General features: G+C 28.9%; 1 protein-coding gene across 1 annotated transcript in view; it reads right to left on the reverse strand.

Annotated features, from left to right (window-relative positions):
* LOC129969329 (alkaline phosphatase, tissue-nonspecific isozyme-like) overlaps positions 1-26,138 on the reverse strand; it is a 475,680-nt gene that overhangs the window by 56,435 nt on the left and 393,107 nt on the right. Inside the window, exons 4-5 of the mRNA XM_056083860.1 lie at positions 21,373-21,569; positions 19,513-19,720 (exon numbers count right to left, since the gene is read on the reverse strand). Coding sequence (XP_055939835.1) covers positions 19,513-19,720; positions 21,373-21,569 — 405 coding nt within the window. The remainder of the gene's footprint in view (positions 1-19,512; positions 19,721-21,372; positions 21,570-26,138) is intronic.

Consider the following 26,138-nt stretch of genomic DNA (forward strand, 5'->3'; position numbering starts at 1 on the left):
AATGATATCTATTTAGTTATTGTGGTGTTTCTCCCTGAATTTTAAAGTACAAATTTCTTTAATTTTCAATAATAATTTTTATTATTCCAGGGAATTCAAATTGTTTTCATTGTTTTATCCAAATTCAATTACGCGATTTTACTCTAGTGTTAAAAACAAAGGAAGAGTGATTCTGTTTAATATTATTGTAATTTACTGATGAATAGGAAAAAGGAAGTCGCTATTCCCTGAAAATTAAAAAAAATACATATGAATCCGACAGTTACGGTTTTAATAGTGGAATGATATCATGGGACTTGACTTGTTAGGATGATTCATTCACACAAATTAATAGAAGGATTGTGAAGTCATTAAAATTATTAATCGCTAATCACACCACTAAGTAATTACTAATTACATCATTAAAATTACTAATACAGTATTATACTTAACCAGAGGAATGTGTTTTTTTTCGTATATTTAGACAATTTAGCACCTACATTTTTACTTTTCTTTCCACACTTCATTCATTGATCGGAGAACGATAATGGAACAATGAAGTAGGGTATAAGCAAACCCTTGAAGGTCTTTACAGTCTGCAAACATTTGAGACCTTTCCCCTGACTTGTGAGTGTGTAGAAAAGCAGTTTTGTGCTTTGTAATATATTGAAGAAAACTGATTTTGAATTTTCAGCACCTTCCTTTCAGTTAATTGGATCTAAACTTCGTCAAAATTCTGCAGTTTAGCCACAAGACAGCATTATTTTGCAATAATTATTTTTGTGAGTCACTGCGTTAATGAGTTGACATATTGCCGTTTCGTTTTGTCCATGCGGTTCGCAAACTTAAGAATATAGAAACCAATAGATGGGCACTCATTAATTTTTTTTAATCCAAAATTCAATACAAATCTATAATTTTGTCGATAAATCTATGTATCAGAATTTATTATTTCGCTTTTTTTTCCTACTTCAGTTACCGTGTTCATACAGAGTTCACATACTGGCATTTCGTTTCGCCATTCTGTTCACATACTGGCATTTGCTTTCGCCATTCTGTTCACATACTCGCATATATACAGACCAATAGATAGTCGCTCGTTAAACAAAAAGAACTTGATCCAAAATTCAACACATATCTATAATTTTGTCAATAAATAAATGTGCCAGAATATATTATTTCGCTTTTTTCTAATTTCAGTTACAGTGTTCATACAGAGTTCACATACTGGCATTTCGTTTCGCCATTCTGTTCACATACTGGCATTTGCTTTCGCCATTCTGTTCACATACTCGCATATATACAGACCAATAGATAGTCGCTCGTTAAACAAAAAGAACTTGATCCAAAATTCAACACATATCTATAATTTTGTCAATAAATAAATGTGCCAGAATATATTATTTCGCTTTTTTCTAATTTCAGTTACAGTGTTCATGCAGAGTTCACATACTGGCATTTCGTTTCGCCATTCTGTTCACATACTGGCATTTGCTTTCGCCATTCTGTTCACATACTGGCATTTGCTTTCGCCATTCTGTTCACATACTCGCATATATACAGACCAATAGATAGTCGCTCGTTAAACAAAAAGAACTTGATCCAAAATTCAACACATATCTATAATTTTGTCAATAAATAAATGTGCCAGAATATATTATTTCGCTTTTTTCTAATTTCAGTTACAGTGTTCATGCAGAGTTCACATACTGGCATTTCGTTTCGCCATTCTGTTCACATACTGGCATTTCGTTTCGCCATTCTGTTCACATACTGGCATTTGCTTTCGCCATTCTGTTCACATACTCGCATATATACAGACCAATAGACAGTCGCTCGTTAAACAAAAAGAACTTGATCCAAAATTCAACACATATCTATAATTTTGTCAATAAATAAATGTGCCAGAATATATTATTTCGCTTTTTTCTAATTTCAGTTAACGTGTTCATGCAGAGTTCACATAATGGTATTTCGTTTCGCCATTCTGTTTACATATGTACTCGCGAATATATAGACCAACAGATGGTCACTTATTTAAAAAAAAATAATCACAATTCAATACAAGTCTATAATTTTGTCGATAAATTTACTTCCCAGAATTTATTACTTCACTTTTTTCGCATTTCATTTACATGTTCATACAGTTACGAGAGAACATCATTCCTTTAGGGAGATTTCGGGGAACTTTTGATTAAAATATACGGATTTGATCTGATGATTACATATCGAATTTCTTCGCTCTAGCTCATTTCGTTTTTATGTTATAAAATTTACCGAGAAGAATTATATTTTCTGGCTGCAGAGAAGTCGAAGCCAATTCGTGAAATTCTCGAGGTAGAAGTTTTTGATTTATAATAGTATTTTCTCTTTTTTAAGCTTCGTTTACACTGAAATAAAAATGCTTTTTTTAATGAGAGCATCAAGTTATACTTAAGAGATTTAATTAAGTTTAACCAATATGCAAAGGAAACTATTTGAAGAAAGCAAAGGGGATTAGCATTGTAATATTTAAGAGATAAATATATTAAAAAAAACAACAATTTTCTATATACTTGAATATACCATTTTGAGCAATAAACATAGATTCTGCTATTTAATTAATTAATATCTGTTATTGTGGTGTTTTCGTTAATCCAATTAATTCCTGTTAATTCTGAACGTTGTGTTTCTGAACGATGTTTTGTAGTATTTCATGTGCTCTCATACAGTTTAAAAATATACTGAATAAACATATCAGCTAACGTAACTATTTTTCGCTATTTTCGTTTCCGTTATTCAAGGAAATTTTATTTCCTGATTTCTTCTTATTTTCTATCTAATCCAGAATATGAATTCTTATTTGAATATTTCTACGAAAACATAATATGAAGAAATAATATATAGATTACGAAAGAAATAAGAAATAATATATTATAAGATTACGAAAATAAATTAGAAGCAGTAAGAAAAGACTGAAAAACTATTGTGAATAAATTGGTTTAGAAATGCAACACAATAAAGCTCTGGTAATTCGTCTTCCCCATTTACCAAGAAAGAAGGAGGACGAGATATGCTTGAGATAGATAATATAAGTGTTATTTTTCAAGTATAAATTGTAAATAAATGGCTATAACATTTTTATCTATATTCTGGTACACAGAAAATATCCGTGCTGGATGTTGTTCAAAATATTATGGACAGATTCCAGGCAAATCATTGCCAGTATGCTCAATTAAGCCAGAAAATCTTATAAAAACTATGAAAAATTGAGGACAAGTCTGTAGATGAATTATAAAGAAAATTACTGCAATGACCGAAAATTATTCTTTCATTTTTGACACAGAATAGTTAGTACTTTATTACGCTAAACTAGTCACAGAGTTTATAACTGATTATTATTCCAATGTATCGTAAAATCTCCGCGAATCAGATCCAAGCAATATCTTTCGGATTTTCTTAATATTTTAGTGGCACGGTTTATGTTTCAGTATAACAAGATCGATTTGGTACATGTTAAATGTCTTCAAGATTCAAAAACTACATTTAAATGTGGCTTATAATCTTGTAACTGGATTTTGTATAGTGTAAAGAATTTGACCGGAAAATTGCCAGAAGATAGATAACAGCACCACATCGCTGTAGATCAAAAATGTGATGACATCACACCGGTAGTACGTTTGGCAGACGGAGATTTTTTTTCGGCGGGAGTCAGCGTGGTGTTGTGCTATGTGATGTTGAAAGTAAAAGGCATTGATGCCTGGTGATGGTGTTTTATCTTGTGGATTAAGATGATGGTCGTGGGAATGGATTTATTAATATTGTAATGTATGAATTTCCTATTGATTATATGTTGTAAATGTTTTTATGTTATGTGTTTTATGTTGTGTGCTTTGTCCGACTGTGATGTTATCAATAAACAAATTTAAAAGACAAATTTAGCCTTTTCACTCGGCTGTATTTTCATGACATCACAGGAGCAAGGACCATCGCCGTCTTCTGGCTACGTTCGAGATGGCTGTTCTGAAAATTTTAGAGGTTTGATTTGAAATAGTCAGATAATTTAGCAAATTATATCATGTATAAATTCGATTTTCTTGTTCTTTTTATAAACTAGGCAGATAATGTAAATAATTCTTTTCTTTAGATATCAAAAATGAAAGAAAATCTCTTTATAAAGATTGATTGACTGATTGAAATTGGATGAGAATGGGATTTTGGCAACAAAGGCCGTTATCCTCTAATGCCAAAAAAGTGCATACAATATTAAAAACTTCTGAGATTAGAGAAAGATCCGAAGATACTACTTATTAAAAATAGCTTTTTGAATAAGTACTTTGAATGAAGAGCAAGAATGAAGATTGACTTTATGGTTTTCAAAAAGATTTGACATATGAGTTGCGTATGATAAAGAATTTAATGAAACAGTCAAAACAGTATGAATTTTATTTCAACAATGAAATCTATTTTTGAAAATTATACAATGAAAAAATTTTTAGAAAGGTATAAAAATTCGCGGATAAATTTATTGTAAAATACAGAAATCATTTTATTTACGTAACGTTATAAAAGCCATATTTATCCGATAATATTTTCAAAAGTTATCACTGGAAAATTCCAAAATTAGGCTTAGTTTTAATTAATTAAAAATTCTACTAAAAATTTTTATAAATTGTCCCAGGCTACATATTGCTACCGTCTAGTTTATATTTAAACTAAATTTAATATCTCAATTAAAAGGTCTAATCTATAAAGTTCCAAAGTACAAATAAACAAACACATAAAAAAACACTGGCGCATCCTATTTTATTACAAATAAAATTACAGTTGTGTTGGAAAACTTAACTTTGAGCTCAAAATATATTTGACGGTAGAAAAAAAATACTAATCAATTTTCGCCAAAGGGAAAAAGATCAACGTGTACATATTAGATTTCAATTCATATTTTCTTCCTAAATTTTGAAACAAAATATCTAAAATACAAACACCAGATTTATCATAATGACCATGGAAAATAACTTCTTGGTTCCAATACCCTTTAAATATAACGCAACATCTATAACCAAACATAAAGTTTTTTTCTTTATCCTATCCAAAAGATAGGTTTCATATTTTGCACAACTGAAATCTAGGATCTGTAATGATACTTCATATATCACGAAAAGAGGAAACAACACAATAAGCGTAAATTTACCATATCCAAAATAAGTAACGGTCTCTACAATAAGATACTATATCTAAATGCCACTCTACAAAAATAAAAACATCCCAACATCACGTGGTTACAAGAGATTTGTTACCGCAAAAAGGCATAAAAATAACGATTTAAAAGCGAAGGAAAAAAAAAAAAGAACCAAGTAAGTATTTAATATTATCTTCTTTCCATTTTTCTTAGTAATTGTCTTTTGGAGAAATGCCAGTAAATTTATATTCTTTCTCGCCGTTAGAGAAATTTTCATCGCGTGGATTGTTATCTTTGCGTTTGGCTATAAATTTACCAGCAAAAGTAACTGTGATAGAATGTTAGGAAAAAAAATACAGGAAACATTAATGTTGCTTTTTGTGGTTTTTAACGATATTTTGAAATTCATTTGATGACTGTTTTTAGTAATTTAAGTTCTTCACTTCAGATGCTTTTACATCATTTAACTTTATTTAGATCTGCGCTTTAAGTCACGATTTTTTTTTTTAAAAAATTGACGCTATTAATATACTTAGATGGGGATAATGTTTCCGATTTAAAACTTTTTTTTCATATATTGCAAATTTATTTTATTAAAAGTTGTTATTTAACTGTTTCTCTCAAAAAAAATTTGCAATGAAGTTTTGCGGAAGTTAGTCTATTCGATACAGTCTATCTATTTAATAAGAACTTTTTGTGCAGCCCTTGAATTTCCTATTAACACGACGTTAAATTATCGTCTGCAATTCAATTATTTAAATTCCTTCTTAAAATCTAAAAATCTTCTTCTAATCTTCTTAGATCTGTTCTTTAAGCCATCTTTTTTTTTAATTCTTTAAAAAATTCTGCCTCTTAATATACTTAGATGGGAATAATGTTTCCGGTTTAAAACTTTTTTTCGTATATTGCAAACTAATTTTGCTAAAAGTTGTTTCGCATCTGTTTTTATTTCCTCAATTTTTTTTATTGAGGTATAGCGGAAGTTAGTTTATTTGAACGATTTTAGTACGAATTTCCTGTGTGGTTCTTGAATTTCCCATTAAAATGATGTTAAATATGGTTTGTAATTCGAATTTATTTAATTATCTTCAAAACCAAATCTAAGAATCGCAAAAAAAAAATTATTTCATTTCTTAATTACTTTTGCTAGTTAAATGCATCCTAGTTGCCTAAATGATCAGAATTCTCAAAAAACTTTTTGTGTATCAATTCTTACCCGAAGGAAATAATAAGATTTTCGATTAAAAAAAATTTATTTTTATGTTGAAATGTAAAACAAAAGAAAAAAAAAACATTTTAGAAATTAAATATTCAACAAAATAACTTTAAGGTAACAATAATTCAACAAATTTTTTTTTGCCCATTTCTATAAACCTATAGTCTTCAAAGACAGACAAAGACTAATTATATGTGATTTTGCCGAAGTTCACGAAGGCTAGGGAAGGAAAAATGATGCAATATTTTAGACAACAGGTTCGAATTTTATTTATCATTTTCACAAAAAGACAGACAAATGCTTAAATTGAAATTGCATATACACTTTTTTCCTTATTTTATAATCTTACTAGTCACCTCAGGTGACCAACTGCTTCACTCGGGAGTATTGGTTATATTTTATTTTAGATAAACCATTTAGATGTAATTTCTTGTTCATGATTCTCCCAAATAGACTAAGATTAAAACCGTTTTATTTTTAATTGTCTAACATTTCTGTTTATTGTATGTATGACACTTTCGAATAGAGGTAGTCTCATATCATCATAACAAAGATAAAAGATAAATATATAAAAGATAAATATAATAAAAGATAAAAGATAACATTAAAAAGATAAATATTCAATTCATTTGTATTCTAAATTTCTTTTGTTTTCTGAATTACGCAGCTATTGAACCGAATCCCCCTTCTTTAGTTTTCAAAAATGGAAGAAAATAAAAAATAAGATATTTGATGAAACGATGACAATTGTTTAAATTTCAGAAAAACAAAGCAATATATTGTTGGAAATCCGGCAGAAAAATATTTATAAAAAAATTCTCTTTATTCGCAGGATTCGCAGGATTAGTATAATTAAAAATATCTTCTTTTAAGTACTGAAACGATGCAAAAGTCATTTTTGTGCAATAATATATCAGGAAATTATTGCGATAAAAATGCCAAAATTAAATATGCTTTTTCATTAATTTATATTTTAATTAAAGTTTCAACAAATTGTCCGGTATGCATATTTACACATTCCAAGATATACATACATTTGTAGGCGTGCGTGCGTGTGTGTGCGGGCGGGCGTGTGTGTGTTATACATACATCAGTAGGTCAAACTGTTTGGCCAGTGGCGCTTCAACCCACACATTTTTTTTTATTTGCAAAGATAAGCCAATAAAAGCCTCTCTAGGTGAAACAGTCTGCCATTGAAAATTATGGTAAACTGCATTAGAATTTAAAAGAATAATTAAATATCTATTAAAAAATTATTAAATCATGTGATGATAAAATGTTACCTATATTTAAAAAATTCTCGACAGTTATCTTGGATGGTATACGTTACACAGTGGTATCTGTTATACATTAAATATATTAATCATCAAACGTTCTCCTATTCATATAGTGTAGGAATTTGAAAAGGAAGTGCGAAGTTATCATAACGTGTCTCAATCGTTGTGAAGATTTTAAACCGTACATTATTTTAAAGAAACAAAGTTAAACTAGATAAACAAATACACGTCATCTAGAAATCACAAATTGAATTTATGCACTAGATGCATCATGCATACTTATGCGTAATGCCAAAAGCATTTTAATGCATTGCCCGTCTTACAGGAGAATAAAGAACAAAATGCGTCTTTCAGTATGTGACAGCTTGCAGTTAAATAGCAAATGAATAGAACATTTCATCAAGAAATTGTGATGCCAGATGAATTGACACAAATTATTAATTAAAACTTATTTATCAGCTAATTAATTTAATAGTTGTATATTTGAAATATTTATATGTCAAAAGGTTTCAAGAATCAAAATTTTATAGAGAAATGTGAAATAAAATTACAGTTATACAAAAGAAAGGGGCATATTTAAAATATTTATTTTTAATGAACGACAATAGTTAAGAGATAATATGATACATCAATGGATAGAAGAAAGTTAAAGGTTGTGCATTCGTATAATCCTTGTAAAAGCGACGATTTTATTATTTTAACGAAAAAATGGTGTACTTATCAGTTATAACGGTGACAAAAAAGCGCCAAGAAAAAATGTCACCAATTTGAAGATTTCAATCGTCAAACTATATAGCAGGCTGTATATGCACTTGAGTATATTTTTATAATTTGGCGAATTTTTTTCTTGGCACTTTTTGACTACCGTTATAACTGGCAAGTACCAAAGATGGTAATACATCAGGAAAAGTTGATTTGTGTATTGTTGTATGCAAATTATTAATGCAATGTGTCAATGCCCTCTACATGCTATCTTCAACAAGCGGCGGCCTCAACTTTAATAGATTAACATATTTTACAGGAAATAAGCAAAAGAGTGAAAATGTTGAGCCTTTTGAATTGCTTTCGTAAATATCCCTCTGTGAGGGGTACGTAAAAGGCAGCAGGTACCTACCACCTATATATGATGCTTTTCGAAATCGAATAGTTACAGAAGAAAGTTTAATCACTCTGGATCAGCTACCTAATGCGTGACCAACAATGGACTTATTTAACAATGTTTGTTCATAATAAATGGAGCTAATATTGAATATATGAAATTTTAAACTTTTTGCATTTTAAAGATTTATCGAATACATCTCTATTTATTGTTCATTAGAAATAAAAGCTTTAAATACGCTCCTTTTCTTATAATTTCTTTTCTGATTTCGTTATATATAAATAACAACCAGCACCAGGAGTGGTCTACCCAAAACTTTCTCGCATACTCTCTAATAAACTTGCCATACCAGAAAACGTCTTACATAGCATTGATGTACAATAGTTATGAAATATGGAATACATTTAATATTTTTACTGAATCTATCGTGTCATCCTTGGCGAATTATTTGGCGATTAATCCCTGTCATGCGTTAATAGCAACCAAAAATCGAATTTGTATTTTAGAAACGTTTTTCTCAAATGATGGAAAACAAAATTTGACACAAACTCCACTTGGAAGTCACAAAATCCCATATTAAATTCGATAAATTTAAATCACTGTCTTTTTGAATTATCGCGTTTACATGTTTCTAAAAGTACAAACCGACATAAGATCAACCCGTAATTAAATTTGCCGCAAACTTTGACACGTTTCTAAAAGTACAAACCGACATAAGATCAACCCGTAGTTAAATTTGACTCAAACTTTGAAAGTTGTCTATACTATAGACATTAATCACTGTACCGAATTTTATCTATCGAACACTCTTCGTTTTATAATTATTGAGACATATTAGAATAGCTAGAGAGACTAACTTTGATTATATTTTACTCAAAATTTCATAGAAATCTATAAATTTGGTGTGAAGACCGTATACCGAATTCCATATGTCTAGCTCAAAGTGTTTTTGAGTTATCTTTGTCATAGACAAACAGACAGATATTTTCCAAAGATATGTGCTTCGATCCCAAGAAAGTCAAAAACCCGGGGAATCGTCAAATTCTATAATTCGAATATTTTGCCAGCTACAATAGTATCTCTATATTCCCTATTGGAGAAATTAAAAACTGATTTAAGTATTGTTTTTTTTAACAAGCTTAGTTCCAGAAAACCGTAACTATAGTAAAATGCATTCTTTTCAGAAACTGCAAACAGACGAGGAAAAAAGGGGAAATAACATTGAATTCAATGTGTGTAGTCATGACATGCATATATCAACTGACACAAATGTACCATCTCTTATCCGGATGTCCACACATTATTGAATAATCTGCATTATATGCATTGAATAGCTCGGTTGCATACATAAGGCAATATGATTAAATGTTTCGAATAATTAGCGAGATAGTTACGTGGGGGTTAACATGCGATTACATGACTATAATACTATTGTCAAATTGACATTAATCAGGGGAAATCTCGACAGCACAATGGCAGGCAGATTCAAACGAAGGAAGCTATTCACAACTATATCCGTAGAGACATAAGATTAGATTTGTTAGATTAACATCCTATCTACAAGTGAAATGTAACCCATGGGAGATATATATGTTTCTATAGAAAAGTTTCACATAATTCGAGACATTTTTCTCACATCTCACTCACGGAACTTATATGTTATTGCTAAAATGGTTGGTGCATAATTAAATTCCCCTCAAATCAGTCACTAATATGGCTTAAATAATTAATCTGATTAAATTATTATAAATTAGGAAATTTCGAATGTAGGGCTTCACCATGGTTTTATCTTTCAGTAAATGGAAAAAAGAAAGCATAGTCATTTTTCCCCTTCTTCTTAGTCGATTTACCCAAAGGAAATGCACTGAGATCGTAAAAAAAAAATGACCTCGAATTCCTTCTTGAAATTTATGGAATATGTCTGTCTTCTAATAGTAATTTAAAAATGGAAGGAGTTAAATGAATATAATTTGGCATGAGATTTTTACATCAAATTCAAGATCTTTTTCAAATTTTGAAAGAAATTCAGCTGTATTTTTTTTTCTTTGTCTGTTCATTATTGCGTGTGGACCTCTGTAAATCAAAAAGGCAATGCAATAATTGAATAAAAGTTGGTTCATATTCAAAAAAATTTTATTCTTATATAATTTGGAAAATAAAAATGCGTATCTCGAGCAATTTTTGAAAAACTTAATTGATAATTTAACGAGACATTTGAGTTTTCCCTTAATAATTTCCTAAACAAATGCACTAAAATAATTTTTATCCCGAATTTAAACGTAAAAAACTATTTTGTTGTCTATACCAATTTAGTCGCAGCGCTAATTTTTCCTGAATTTTGATATTATCTAAAAATATTATTTCCTGAATTTTGATATTATTTAAAAATATTATTTGCATAATTTTCAACAGGGGATTTCATAATTTCAATGAAATTCTAAACGCTTTCAATGCATCCATTATAATGGGGCCATATGTTTCTCAAAAATGTAACAGTTTATTTTTTTGTCTCGTTTTATGATAATACATTTTCAGAAGTATTTGATTTCCGTTTTCAATGTCAAAAAAATTCTTATTATTATTAAAATGAGGATATTTTTCACCATTATAGCTGGTGTTTTTTCCCTACTTCGTAACATCTTCGGAAAAAGAATGCTAACTTCGTACTTTGCCGTCAGATGGAGCTATAGTAGTTTCATTGTTTAGCACGGAGTATTTTTACTGTGCATAAATGCCACTTTTATTATTATAGTTGTTTATATATTATTATAGTCGTTTTGAAGTTAAAAGCTGTGCTGTTTTTTTTTAAGCTAGAGAGGAAATTATGAACCACGGTCAGGTAGCATATCAAATACACGACAAATATCTCTTATTTCTCCAGAATTTAATTTTATGCCAGCTACCAACGCTCTGAGGAATAAACAACTCGAAGTTATAGTATGAAACAGGAAATACACAAATCAACAAAAAATGCAACTCTGCCTTTTAGGGTATAAATCAAACGTGTTTTTTTCATCTAGAAATCTAGATATTTTTTCATCTAGAGAGAAATATAAAGATTCGTGTTTGGGATATTACATATAGTGATAAAATTAATCTATTCATGCAGAATTTTTAATAATTTCAGTTATACAAAAAACAACAACACTTCCTTTTTTAATCAAAAGTTCAAATTATTATTTCTTAAGAATTATAAAATATGGTGTCATGGAACGAAATTTAAAAGGGAGTTGAAATACTTCGTACTATTAATGGATTTTTCTTTTTAATAAAATTAATATTTTTATTCTCGTTTTGGATATGAATTCTAGAAATAAAGGGCCAAAACCTTTAGCAAATAAAAAGACTTATCGCTAATTATTGTGAAATGGATTTTGCAATGGGCACAATCATTTTGAGGATTGCAATTCACTGGAAATAATTATATTCCAGAGATACAAATCTATTAATTGTGTTATATAAATCAATCAAAGGTGGTCACTATTATTTATAAATGCTAATTGATTGAATTTTTGAGAAAAACATTTCCCATTATGAATTATCTGGAGATTATCAAGGGTATCGTTTTAAATGCATGAGTGCAAAATTTTATTTTCGGGAAAACAACATAATAGATTTCTATAATCACTTTAATAAAAAAAACGAAAAGGTATATAGAATTATAAAATTGTTCTTAAAATTCATAAATATTTAATAATTTACTTAAGTAAAAAAGAATAAATAAAGTAAAAAATTATATTGATATAACTAAGTTAAGTAAAATATAATTAAATAAATTAATAAAGATTTTTTTCTGTCATAAGTAAGAAAAATAATTAAGTTACCAATAGTGCATGAAAAAAATCAATTCCCATTATGTGACATCACGTGACAAACGTAACGGCGCATATCATTTAAATGCAATTATGTCACTTTTGGGTCTCCTTGAGATATTCAAAACTTTTTTATTTAAATTCGCAAAGCTCTTTTGACGCATATTTTATCAGCGAAAACAAATGAAGTATTTAATATTTGCTTAAATAAATCAAAATCAAAAGCTTTTTCATAAAATTATTATTATTAATTTAATATTCGTAAATAATTCAATTTTAACACTGCTTAGTCTCAAACCGTTTCATAATTCTGTTAAATTCCAACTTGACAAAGTAAAACAAAAATTATCATTTTAATTAACACTCGTTCAAATCTTTTTAAATTTCTGGACTTGCATACAGTTTTTACAAAAATGTATACAAACTTTTACAATTTCTTATATATCATTCTTTCAATTTTTAAAATCGGTTGAAATAAAGAACTGAACCTCATTTACAATTTACTAAATAGTCTAACTAATTTAAAAAAGCGTGTGTTTAAAACTCCAGTGTCTGAAACAATAAATTGTTGTAAAATATATTTAAAAATATTTTTTTAATTTATTAAAGAAAAATTACAGTAGACTCTCGATTATCCGCGAGCGGGTTATCCGCGCCTGCCACACTAAGTTTTTTTTTTTTTTTTTTTTTTTTGCTTTCAAGCAAAGAGAAAATGCTTCCAAAGCAAGAAGCAAACACAAATGACTGATTTCTTCAAAAAGGTGTAGTTTTACAGTTATGCTTTTGTAATACATAATACATTACAGTATTAAAACAGTACATATGTATTCATTTTTCTGTGCATCCTTGACGCCTCTCATAAGTACAAAGCACTTTTCTGTTTTCATTAACAAAATGCATTTTAGGTTAGTTTTGAATGATATACTAAAATGTTAAGCGTTAGTTAAACATTTCCTGCTGTTTATTTTACGTTTAATTGTACATAAAACGATTTATCAAAGTTGGAATGACTGTTTTCTTTTTTGCTATACCCGTGTTTAGCTTATTTCGGATTATCCTCGATTTTTGTTATCCGCGGCGGCCGCGCCACCCAATTCCGCGGATAATCGGGAGTGTACTGTACTTGGAAAGGAAACCGCTATCATTAAAAGGCCAATTTTTATAATTTACGAAAGCGAATTATAGTTAAATCCAATACTAATAGAAATGACAGTCATTTATTTATCTTCTGGTACTTGTGTGCAAGAATTTAGTATTAACATTAGTTTGTTCTGATAAAAAAAAAATCACCTTTTAATATTCTGTACCGGAAAACTTCATTTCTAATTTATTGTATATAAACAGAGCTCTTTGAAATATCACTTTGTGTACATCATTTTTTTATCAGAATGTATGCTTTAAAGATTAAGCAACTAATACATATTTTTAATATTTAGTTATAATAATTAATATATAGCAAATAATTAAAATACAGGAAAAAAGTATCAGCCACATAAAAAACTTTATTACTAAAATATGAAACTTTATTAAATGTAAACATTATATGCTGACTTAATTGCATTTTTTGAAATATATTTTAATCTCTTAGATAAAAAAATTTCAATCCTGTTTTTGCTAATTTACATTCATTTCATGCACTGGTTTAATTACTTTCAGACGTAGTTTTTATGATTTATAATTATTTAATTACATTACTATTTAATTTTTTACAAATCTTCATTAACTTGGAGTCTTAAGGGATCAATCATAATTTAAAATCGTATTCGTGGTTTACACTAATTACAGGCAATTACTTATTTAAATTTTTGATTTCATGATGAATAACTCAGGATAAGACAAAATATCTCAAATAAACTTTAAGGAAAGATTTATAATCAGAAGAATCATATTTAATTTTTAAATTTATTTTGCATAATTTTATTTTTCAAATTAGATAACTCAAAATTCTGAATATAATAAATCTGTAATTTATTACTAAAGTTTTTCAAATTTGGTATACTTTAATTCCTATTTTAATAAGAAAAAAAATATTTTTTTAGCAAATAAATAAATGAAAATGAATCTTGTTATTTTCTATGTAAAAGATAGAATATTTAATTATTCTATTTAAAGAAATCCGCCTTGTCTTCTGGATAACATATAGAGCCCTTTTCAATATATTAATAAGAAAAACAATGATTCAATATTTTAATCAAAAAATATTTTTGAGCAAATAATAAATGGAAACGTGAATCTTGTCATTTTCGATATAAAAGACAGAATATTTAATTATTCTATTTAAAGAAAACCGCCTTGTCATCTGGATAACACTTTTCAATATATTAATAAGAAAAATAATAATTCAATATTTTAATCAAAAAAATATTTTTGAGCAAATAAATAAATGGAAACGTGAATCTTGTAATTTTCTATGTAAAAGATAGAATATTTAATTATTCTATTTAAAGAAAACCGCCTTGTCATCTGGATAACATATAGAACACTTTTCAATATATTAATAAGAAAAATAATGATTCAATATTTTAACCAAAAAAACACTTTTGAGAAAATAAATAAATGAAAACATGAATCTTGTCATTTTCGATATAAAAGACAGAATATTTAATTATTCTATTTAAAGAAAACCGCCTTGTCATCTGGATAACACTTTTTAATATACTAATAAGAAAAATAATAATTCAATATTTTAATCAAAAATATATTTTTGAGCAAATAAATAAATGAAAACATGAATCTTGTTATTTTCTATATAAAAGACAAAATATTTAGTTATTCTATTTTAAGAAAACCATGTTGTCATCTCAATAACTTATAGAATATTCTTCATTATATTATAGCAATTGTTCAATTCCGAATAGCAGTTTGCAAAATTAAAGGTGGGAAAGGAAATCTATTATTATTGTTGAATAATCAATTCATTTTAAAAATAATACTACAGAAGTAAAAACTGAAAATAGCTGGAAGTAACAGTTAAGTGCTTATTAAAAATGCAAATATTTCTGTAAAAGCAGCACATTTGATTTTAATGCTCTATCAAACTTTCTAAAACTGCAGCCTTATCTAATAATAATTTTATCCACCTATAATATATATCATTCAAAGTTCTTCTAATATTTCCGATTTATTTTATATTCTTATTAATATATACGTATTTATGATAAATTCCATGCTTTTAACTTCTTTAAAACGCCGCTTAATTTTGAAAAAATGCACTTTTACAGTATTTCGAAACTAAATGAACTCCTTCTTTAACATATGAGTTTAACGAACTTTTAAATATTCTCACGTCATTCAAGATCTAATTACTTTAGCAATCTGACATTGGATTTCAGAAGCAAAAAGAATGTTAAAGTATATAAAGATACTGACCTAACAAAAAATCTGGAAATTCTTCCCTTTGAAAGTATTTAAACAGCATCCGCGTTCCAGCTTTTTTTAATAATTTCCGTTTGCTTTTGAAAACGCATAGAGCGTTTTTTAAGAATTTTCCTGGCGTGGATCTATCTTAAATATCATACGATTAAATTAAATTTAGATTAATTTAAAACCTTCCATCGCTGCACGAAAACTTCAAACAAATTAGATTTTGTATTTTTCTAATATTGCGCATTCTTCAAAATTTTTCTACATTTCTGACATCTCTTCTTTTATGTCATGTATTGTTTTACTATTGAACGCCTGGTAACAAAATAACCTGGTATATTCAGATTTTTATTTACTGCATCCGGAAAAAATGAAAATTTGTAAAAAATTCTAGTTATTATTTTCAAGATCTCTAATTATTCCCTGATATCTGTTCCATTAAATTAATAAAGGGCTTAGAAACTTGGATTGATGGTTGATTTTCGTGATAGAATTTTATCTTACTGGGATCCAGTTATTACTTTGTGGTGGATTGGAATGAGCGAGGATAGAACCTGTGACCTTGTGATTTTCAGCCCAGTAACATGACCACGATACAAAAGCAAAGGCTCGGGTAGCGTAGCGGTTAACTGGCTTATAAACTTTCACCACAACTTCTTTAAAACTCTCAATTCACAGTGAGTCTCTAAGATCCCATCGCACCGTAAATGTACTCACACATTCAAACATATGAAATCTTCATTCAGTAATGTCGTACTGTGTGTGGGGAGATGAATGAGGTGTACATGCCCCGGATACTAGCTTTAGAGGCCGTGATGAAGAAAAAGGAATTACTGTGCTTAGACCATTTTAAAAGTCGAGGGGACGATAAGAGGACGTACAAATAACATTATGCTTACAGCCCTATTTATCCGTAAGTGCCTAAATGGCTCTGGCTGAACAAGCATACTACGTCATGAGAAACACCTGTTCTCTCTAAGCCACTGCCATAGACACATATATTATGCATGCCAAAATCCACAATCTTCATTACTTTGCATCACCTGCTTGTGTATGACAGAGATCAACACATCATGACCGCTCAAAGAAATTGTATTTTACTTAACCACCCTACAGCTATCAATATTTACTGATTTGAAAAACATGTATGTGCCATAGTAGTCTCTTAAATTGCAACCGAAGTAAACCATTATGCTTCGCGAATGATACTTTGTCATTTGCAATGCTAGTTTGAACAACATATCTATACTATCAGTCAAAATAGAATATATAGGGCGAATGCCCGAAAAACAGTTTATCAGATTTTATTCTTGTGACATTACGTGACATTGTCCACGTCCTATGATGGCATGAAAGTAGGACATACATGGAATTTCATAAAGCATTCATGAAAAATTGTATGCCAGAATTATCACTTTTTGTGTGTGTGTGCTACAGAACATGTCTATGCTATGATAGCATAACAGAACTACAAATAGGGAGACTTTACGAAGACATTTGGTATTAATCTTTGTTGTTTTCACAGAACGTCTATATAAACGAAGCGTCATTGTAATGAAAGCACCGTCTTTATAGATTTTGAAAATACTATCATTCTTTCTCTTTCATTATTTAAAAATGTCATGGCATCTCTGTGGTTATAGATACACATACAAGTATCAACTAAAAAAACATGTTAAATTTCACCTGAATTTTTATTACGACCATAATTATAATCTATATACTAGTTACCATGACATAGTAACTTTCCGGATTATACTTTTAATTGATCACAATAATTTAAATAAATGAGACAGAGGACACTGCGCACGTGTCCGTACGTTGCAAAATAGTTTTTATAGTTATAAAATTCCATAGTTATAACTGTAGATTATAATTACTTGAGTTGTGTTTTAAGAGTGTTAGGGTTACATTTCATAATTTAAAGAAATATCCTTGAAAGTGATAAACATCTCTCTGTTATTAAATGATATATTAATTATATTATTAACTATTTATTATATTGAAGCTATACAATGACTAACAAGTGGCAAATAACCGTGATTTGCAATTTTGGTTTAACGAACCAGCACTACTCTGTCCAGTTTACGCAGGTCACAAATAATATGGCGTTGTTGTTTCTAATGGCACTTATCACAAATAAGCCCACTGACGAAGCCAGCGATTTTCACCCCAGAGAGCGTCTCTTGTTTTTCAGACGCTCTATGTAGGGCCAAGATTACGTCTCAGCTACAAATTGCGTCATACCCTTTTTACGGGGTGGACTTTATTCATGCATTTCTTCACTCATCCGTAGATCATAATTTAAACTTGAATCAGAGGATGATCACCCCTGAACCAGTACCCCCAGTGGTATTATTCTCGGCATGGAAGACTATGTGACCACGGCAGATTTATAAGTGCGCCATCCACCACACACACGGAGAGTATGCGGGCAGCGGAGTTCGAACTCACAACCCAAATGATGCGAATCCACGTCCTACCAACCAGGCTATCCCGGCCTTCACAAAGGATATAAATCCAATACTTACCGAATCTGACATTGACAATTTTTTAAACTTTTTATGACATTTTTTATTAACTTTTTTTAGACATGTATACAGTCTCTGATAGAAAGTAATGATATGAGTATGTTAATTCAATAATTCTCATGATGTGCGTCAAGCGAACTATGTTTTCTAATTTTAATATTCATTTTGGATCTAAATACTTAAGACCACAGCACTGTATTAGATACGACTGTGATTTCAAATGACTAAAATTTAATACATTTTCTGAGCAAAATCACATTAAACAATTGCGATGTTGCGTTTAAAAACAGCTCTGAGATTATATTAGAATATATCACTAACACATTATCACATTTAAATACAATGGCAATTACACAATGGTCTCACTGTCCCATTATAAAAAAAATAATGACAATTACTAACTTTAAGAATCATAAGAATTACCGCAATTTAGACGAATTAACAATTATTTCGTTGATTTTTATTATATGACTTGAGATTACCTAAATGTTTACAGATAATTTTATACATTGTGCTAGCCTATTATAAATAGATATAGAAAAAAAAAACATACAAACAATTATAACATATATGAAATTCTTAGTAATTATTAAATGGCAACATTAAAATTATAGGCATAAATACATTCACGGAAGACAATTCCATAAATAGTTTTTTCGGATTCATGAAGATTAAAAATTGGAAAATGCATCGAAATGTGGAAATGGATGCCTTGAATAATTTCTTTATTTTCTGTCCATGCTTTGCATATGAAAAAGTGAGAAGATATCAAATGATTTCTAAATATTCTTGTTCTTAAATTGGTAATGATTGTACTTGCGTCCGAATTTGCATAATTTGTACTGTATTCCCTCAGAATAACATGTAAGCTAACAATTGCAAACTTCTGTTGTAATTATATATATAAGTATATAAAAAGGCCAAAGCCTGCGAAAAACACCTAATATTCAATAACATTCTTACCATTCATTTACTTTTTTACTTTTTTCCTGCGATAGGCAGAAGTTAGAATAAAATGTCAGGAATGTCCGAAAATTTGCTCGGGTATCCCTGGCTACCTGATAGGATACTAACCCAGCAAGTAATCCACTTTGACAGGGTCCACTTTGTCCAGTTCTCTTTTCCGAGACACGTACTTGTAGGGAAGGCCACGGCTTTTTTTGTCCCTCTGCCACTCTTCGATCAGATTTCGGCCATCTTCCCGACGTCCGGCGTTCTCCGGATTTTTTGTGTCCAGCTCTCCACGAGGCAAAAAATGCCGCCGGCCTCCTCCAAAAATGACCTGGAGCAACACAAAAAAAGGACAGTGAGTGGAATATTTTTTTATTGATATTAGTATTATCTAGTTCGGAAGTTCTCTGGAAGTTTTCCGATTTACCCCCAGCGCATAGTTATTCCTACGTCATTTTTTTTTCTGTTCTGGTACTTTTTCTTTCTGGTAGTTGTAGAGATTTTTTTAATGGGGAGTATCAGGAATGTTTTTTTTATATTTTTTTATTACTCTTTTCCTTTTGTTTCTTTTTTTCTTTTTTAAAGATTCATTTATCGTACTCTTAAATTGTAGAAGTAAAAATTTTGCCCAGTGGATGTTTTTGAAGGAATTCTGTTTCCTCTGATAGTTAATGGCCGTGATAGTTGAAACTTGGTTTTATTCCAGATGATAGCTGTCATTTTGTGCAGGAAGAGTTTTCCATCTTAGCAGGAGTGGAAAAAAACGTTAACAAAAACTAACGAAGTGTTGTTGTTTTTTTCCATCTGAAATGGGATTTGAACTTAAAGATAAAATATTCTGTAAGCTCTTTCCCTACGACAAAATTGGCTGAGAGTAATATATTATTGAATGGGTAATAGACTCCTGAATACAAATGATAAAAAAAAAAGAAAGCAATATTAATCAAACTTTAATTACATGCATGCATCATACATATTTGATTATTTTTGATTAAATTAATCAAATACAAGCCATAAAAACATATTTTTCCTTCAAATTGCTCGTCTGTGAAAAAATTAATGAGGAATTCATCATGAAAATGAAAACTCACAAATCTATCAACATTGAGACCAAATTCTAAATAAACTACGCATTCCGTTTCTTATTAAACCCATAACCCTTGCTAATAAGAAGATGATACAATTTAACCAGTTGATTAAAATAATAATCGAAGAAATCTAGTCCAAAGATGAGGGATAAAAATGTGGCTATACATAAAGGACTTAAAATTATCAATTTATTTTCGATTTGCATACTTCAAATATTTAATCATATACTGAAACGGGCTATTATTAAAAAAAAAAAAAAAAACTTTAAAGCATGCAAAGCTGGAGGGAGGTGCTATTTCATTTTACATACATAAAACCATCTATTTATATAAAATAAGTATTATGAACTACCAATTATAGTTAAAGTTTTATTATTTAGTATTCAATTAAATGTAGAATCTGCAGATTGAAACACAGTGTAGCATTACATATAAACAAGTATAAAATTCGAATATATTTGTAAGATATAAGATTCAAATTATTCCACAAAGTTCTGATCTGAAAAATCCACATGGCAATTTTTTGACTATATATTTACTTATCTCAGCTTTCTGGTAGTCTTGAGTTTCGAAATTTGTATTTCATATATAATTATAAAAGTAATGATATATTAAATCTTGTCTCTGAGGGCCTAATACTTTTCTGCTTGCTTACTCCTTTTTGATCAATATATGGTATTCCATAAACTACTAAAATATTTAACTTTAGTTAATTTTAATATGTAAATATTTGGTCTATTAAAGTTATAATGTAACAATATTTGATAAATAGTACGAATTAATCAGTTTGATGTTTTATTTGTCACACTGACCAGCTTATCCTACTGGTTTAAAGCTTACAAGGAACGTCTGTTTTATATTTGCACTGCTAAATTGTTGGTAACTCTATACTTACATTAAAATTTTTTCCAGGACTGTCCTCTATAAGCTGTCGAGCAATATCCTTGCATTCGCCTTTCGCCCTGAAGTCATTAGGGATGTCCTTGGGCAGCTTATCATCGCTCTCCCAATACCGGTTGGCCGAATGGGCATACATGGCTGCAGGAGTGGCATGCGTCACCCGAGTGGTTGTCACCAATCCGGTGGATTTGCCTGAAAGAAGAATCCTCCTATTAAAGCAATATCTGCAACCATGAAAATTTAGTGAATCAATGTAAATTATAAATGTACAATACATGTTATTGGTCTCCTAACCCATGTTGATTGAACGTATGTGAGGTAATAGAAAGTATAGTACAAGGCATTCAAAAACGCAAGATAAATATTTCATTTTAAAAGATTAAAAATTCATAATGAAATAAACTTGCACTTTTACAACCGAAAAGGTCTTGCTTTAATTCTTGTCATCTTATCAGTGGTTTATTTCCATTTAACTGTAAAATAACGAGGTGACATTCATTTCAGTTAAATGATGCTCATTTGGTTGTCCGAATCGTCAATATAGAATTAAACCATTATGCTTTCATTTTTAGATTTCATTAGAAATAAATTATAGATCATTACTTGGAATAATTATCTTATGAATAAGCTCATTTGTTCTACCTTTTTGGGAAGCTGCAGCTCAATAATTGAAACTCAAGAAGCAAATTAGGCAGATTAATTAGGGAGCAAACTGCCTAATATTTGAGCAGTGGATTCTTTTTGTTGAAGTTGATTTGTACCGATTAATTTCAATGAAATTGATTTTCTTGCTATTATTTAGAATCAACCAAACCATACAAAAAGGAGAGGTATATTGGGGAGTAGTCTACTCTGTTTGCAAATCACGAAATATTATTCAACTAAGACATTCAGGCATGATTTGTACAATAATTGTCTGAATATTTTTCGGCACATAGTCTCTACTTTATATTATTTTGCACGAACATCTTTGAACCCATGAATATCTCTTTAAAGCTATCACTATTCAGGGAAGGCGTAGTAACAAAAGATATGCTCTTTTTAAAGGAAGAAAACTTCAAAAATGTACGGAATTCTACAGCTGAGCAAGTGCGATAATGAAGCCCATTCTTTCTGCTCCATAATTTGTGAAAGGGAAGTACTGTCAGAAGAAAAGTGCAAATCTCTGAAACTGCGCATCCGCAGTGACAGTGAGTATTCATTTCATTCTGCACCAATGTTTGTGAAGAAAAAAATGTAACTGGCTGGAAAATAGTAGTAAATTCTTCCTTTTAAGTCAGCAAAAATGGGTTAAAAGGCATTTTTTTTTTTTTTTTTGTCTTTGAAAAAATTTCTGTGAGCCTGAAATTTGAATATAAATAAAAATTGAAAGATAATTATTGATAAATAAAAGTGAATTAAAATTTGATAATTATACTACTTAATTTTACATAAATAAATACAAAAGTAATACTTCCTATGTATTTAGTCTAATTCATGTTTATTTTACATTCAGCTGTAAATAAATAATTAATGATAAAAGTAAATAATATATACAAGTGGTGTAATGTAGTAGCCCTCTACGTGGTACACTCTAGTTAATACTAAATTTGCTACGGCTTTGCCTCCTTCCTTGTGTCTCTGATATTATTGGAAAGCTAGAGATCTAATGGCTCTATAGATCTTCTAGTCTTCTGGGCATTTGTAATAAATAAAAAAAATATATGTATACAAGCATAATAGATTTATTTTGGAATTAAAGTTTTAATCAAATTTAATGAAATAGTATTAATTGTTTAACTTAAGCATTTTTTTGTAAAATTTATTCACGTTAATAAAATTATTATGATTTTTAATGAAAAATAATTATTCAAAATGTATTGGATATCAGGGAGCCCAAGTGTACCAGTGTGAACATGAGAGGTGGAGTCTGAGAGAAAAATAAAAGGTGAGATTTTTCAGAAGAGGAGGAAGAGAGGAGCTTGGTGTGAAGTGGACTTCTGAGAAAAATTCCACCCGAAGGAAATGCAGTGGAACCCGAGATATATCCCTGTAGTAGCTTGAAACGCCAACCTCATGTTAGCTGTTCTTGTGAAGGTGTTTTCTCCGAATTTGTTCGAGGAACTATTCTTGTTTAAATTTCGTGCTGTAAATAGCATCATTCATTTAACCTAGATGAGAAAGAGTTGTTTTTATGTAAATAAGGCTGTGAATAAAGTAAATTGTATATAAACGCTACCCTTCATTTTATCGGACAAGATCAAGTCATTACAGTGTGTTATTTATTAGAGTACCTTCACAGCTGCAAGGCAAGAGTCGCCAATGGGTTCATAAAGGATTATTTAGTTCATTAAAAATATAATTACATTTAAAATCACAGAGTTAAGATTGAAGGGAGTTCGAATATTCATGCAATACAAAAACAACTTCACTTATCAATATATCGACAGAATGCAATATATGTTAAAAAATAGATTTTTTTTTATCATAACAATGACATTTTAAAACAACAAGAATAAGTTAAATTATTTTTCTTTTAATTTGGTCATGAAGATAATATATGAATTTTACATATGATTCGAAAATAGAAACATATCATTCTATTCTTAATATTTTGCCCCTATTAACAAATCATTCTGTTTGAACAAGAGATGATATAGCTTCAGGTATAAGGATTTGTTACAGTAGAATAGTGACGAAATCTGCCTTTCGTTAGGTATAAATGCTATGGTTACCAATATTAGGGGACGTCTATGTATATATGTCTCTCTTTTGTTTGAAAAAAATAAAGCCATGGTTCCGCTACTGTTTATACACGCTAAAACTGTTAAAGGCTTTAGTTGAAATATTTATATTATAATCTGGGCGTGACTTATTCCACACCACTTTTTGTTTCCAATTTTTTAGAGTCGAAATTTCCAGAATAAAAATACAATCGTGTACAAAATTAAAGAGGTGAAGCTTAAATAATAAGGTAAGTAAGATTTTATTTAAATCTCAATAGTAAAATGTTTCTATTCAGTTGAGATTTTTCTTTAAATATTATTCTTCGATTTTTCAAAAACACTTTCTGTAGAATTGGTATAATTTTTCTTCAGACGGCAGTGTTTAATTTCTGTTTGAAATGAAATCTATTTAAAATATAATACGCTCACGAAAAATAATTATGCAATCAGAGTTTCTTTTATACAAAATCGTCTGCATCTTTTTGCTTTCTTTTTTTCTCAATCTATTTCCATATGTTTTAAAGCAAGATTTCAATCTCGAAAGACAAGAATGGAAATCTATCGTAAATGGGAAAGGACATAAAACAATAAATAAAAATTCTCATATCAAAAATTTTTAACATATTACCGTAACCACACTGGAATAATACCATATTACAGCACTGAAATAACAATCTGTAATAAATGCAACACAGCTAAATGTTCAAAGATTTTTTTTTAATTATTACGAAAACTTACCTCCTTTAATGACTACTTTTCCCTCTAAAATATTGACCTGCTGCTTCCAAAGTTATTAATATGAAATGTATTTACTTAAAATTTAATCTTATTTTTTGATAAGATTAAAAAAGATTAATTTAATGAAATCAATCAACTAAAAATCGTTACACATGCAATAGAAAAGTATATACGTTATGAAATATATACGAAAGTGAAAATTCTATTTAAAATATTACGTGTCAAATGTTAAATGTTTTTTTTTAAACTACAGTCGTTTTTTCTTAATTTTAAGATTCACAAAAACAAGTGACTGAATGTTTGGTAGAAAGAGGAAATCGGTTTGAAAGTTATCATTACAGTAAAAATATTAATGCTATTTTTTTATTATTAATATTAAATTGAATTTTAAAAAGATATTAAAAGTAGAGAAAGATTATGCAAAAATGTTATCGGAATCAGTAAAATTTAATTTTTAGCTTTAAAACAGTAAAACATAATTTTGTTTCAGTAAATGTTTTCACAAGATGCAGATGAAAAACATCAAAGCTTTGCTAAATTTTTAATCAACTGGATATTTTAAATAAATTTTAGACATTGAAATGTTAATAATGACTCTCATCTTGAATTGAAGAGCAAATGTACCACATTTTATCAAAATCATACAAAAGTTGTAGATTTTTATTAAAAGACATATACATTCATCTTCATTCATATTAGGAATATATAAATATATTTCTAAGCAGCTAAATTATTACAAAAAATCACCAATTGAAAAATATTATTTCATATCTTCATCAATAGTTCCTAAAATTTTCAAAATATATGTCATACAAATAACCAAAAAAAAAAAAAAAAAAAAAAACAGGAAATTTTTCAAGTAAAACCATCGTTTTACTGCCTGTTAAATATATATTTATGACTATTGTCACATTGAAAAAATTAATAATAAAACTGTTACAAAATAAATAATATTACATCTTGTTTAAAAAATAATTAAAACACATAAACTGACATTTAATAACTTGAAAAAAGAGAGATTGTTAGATGAATGAAAATTAAGAAGCAGCATCATTACTAGGCATATACAGATTGATCGAAACTTCCAAAAAATTATTGTGTTTTTCTTCTTTTGATTTTTATATTTTATCTTGATCCAAAAGCAACATTTCTAATTTTTTTTCTCTCTTTTTCTTTCAGCTTTAAAAATAAACAAAATTATTTTGTGAAATAGAATTTTCTTCCATTTTATTCATGACATTATTATTGATTCGGAGTTATGAACATATGAAAATAAAAATACTAGAATTATTATGAAAAATACTAGTATTAAAAATAC

The sequence above is a fragment of the Argiope bruennichi genome, chromosome 1, assembly GCF_947563725.1.
Source record: "Argiope bruennichi chromosome 1, qqArgBrue1.1, whole genome shotgun sequence".
Classification (NCBI taxonomy): Eukaryota; Metazoa; Arthropoda; class Arachnida; order Araneae; family Araneidae; genus Argiope; species Argiope bruennichi.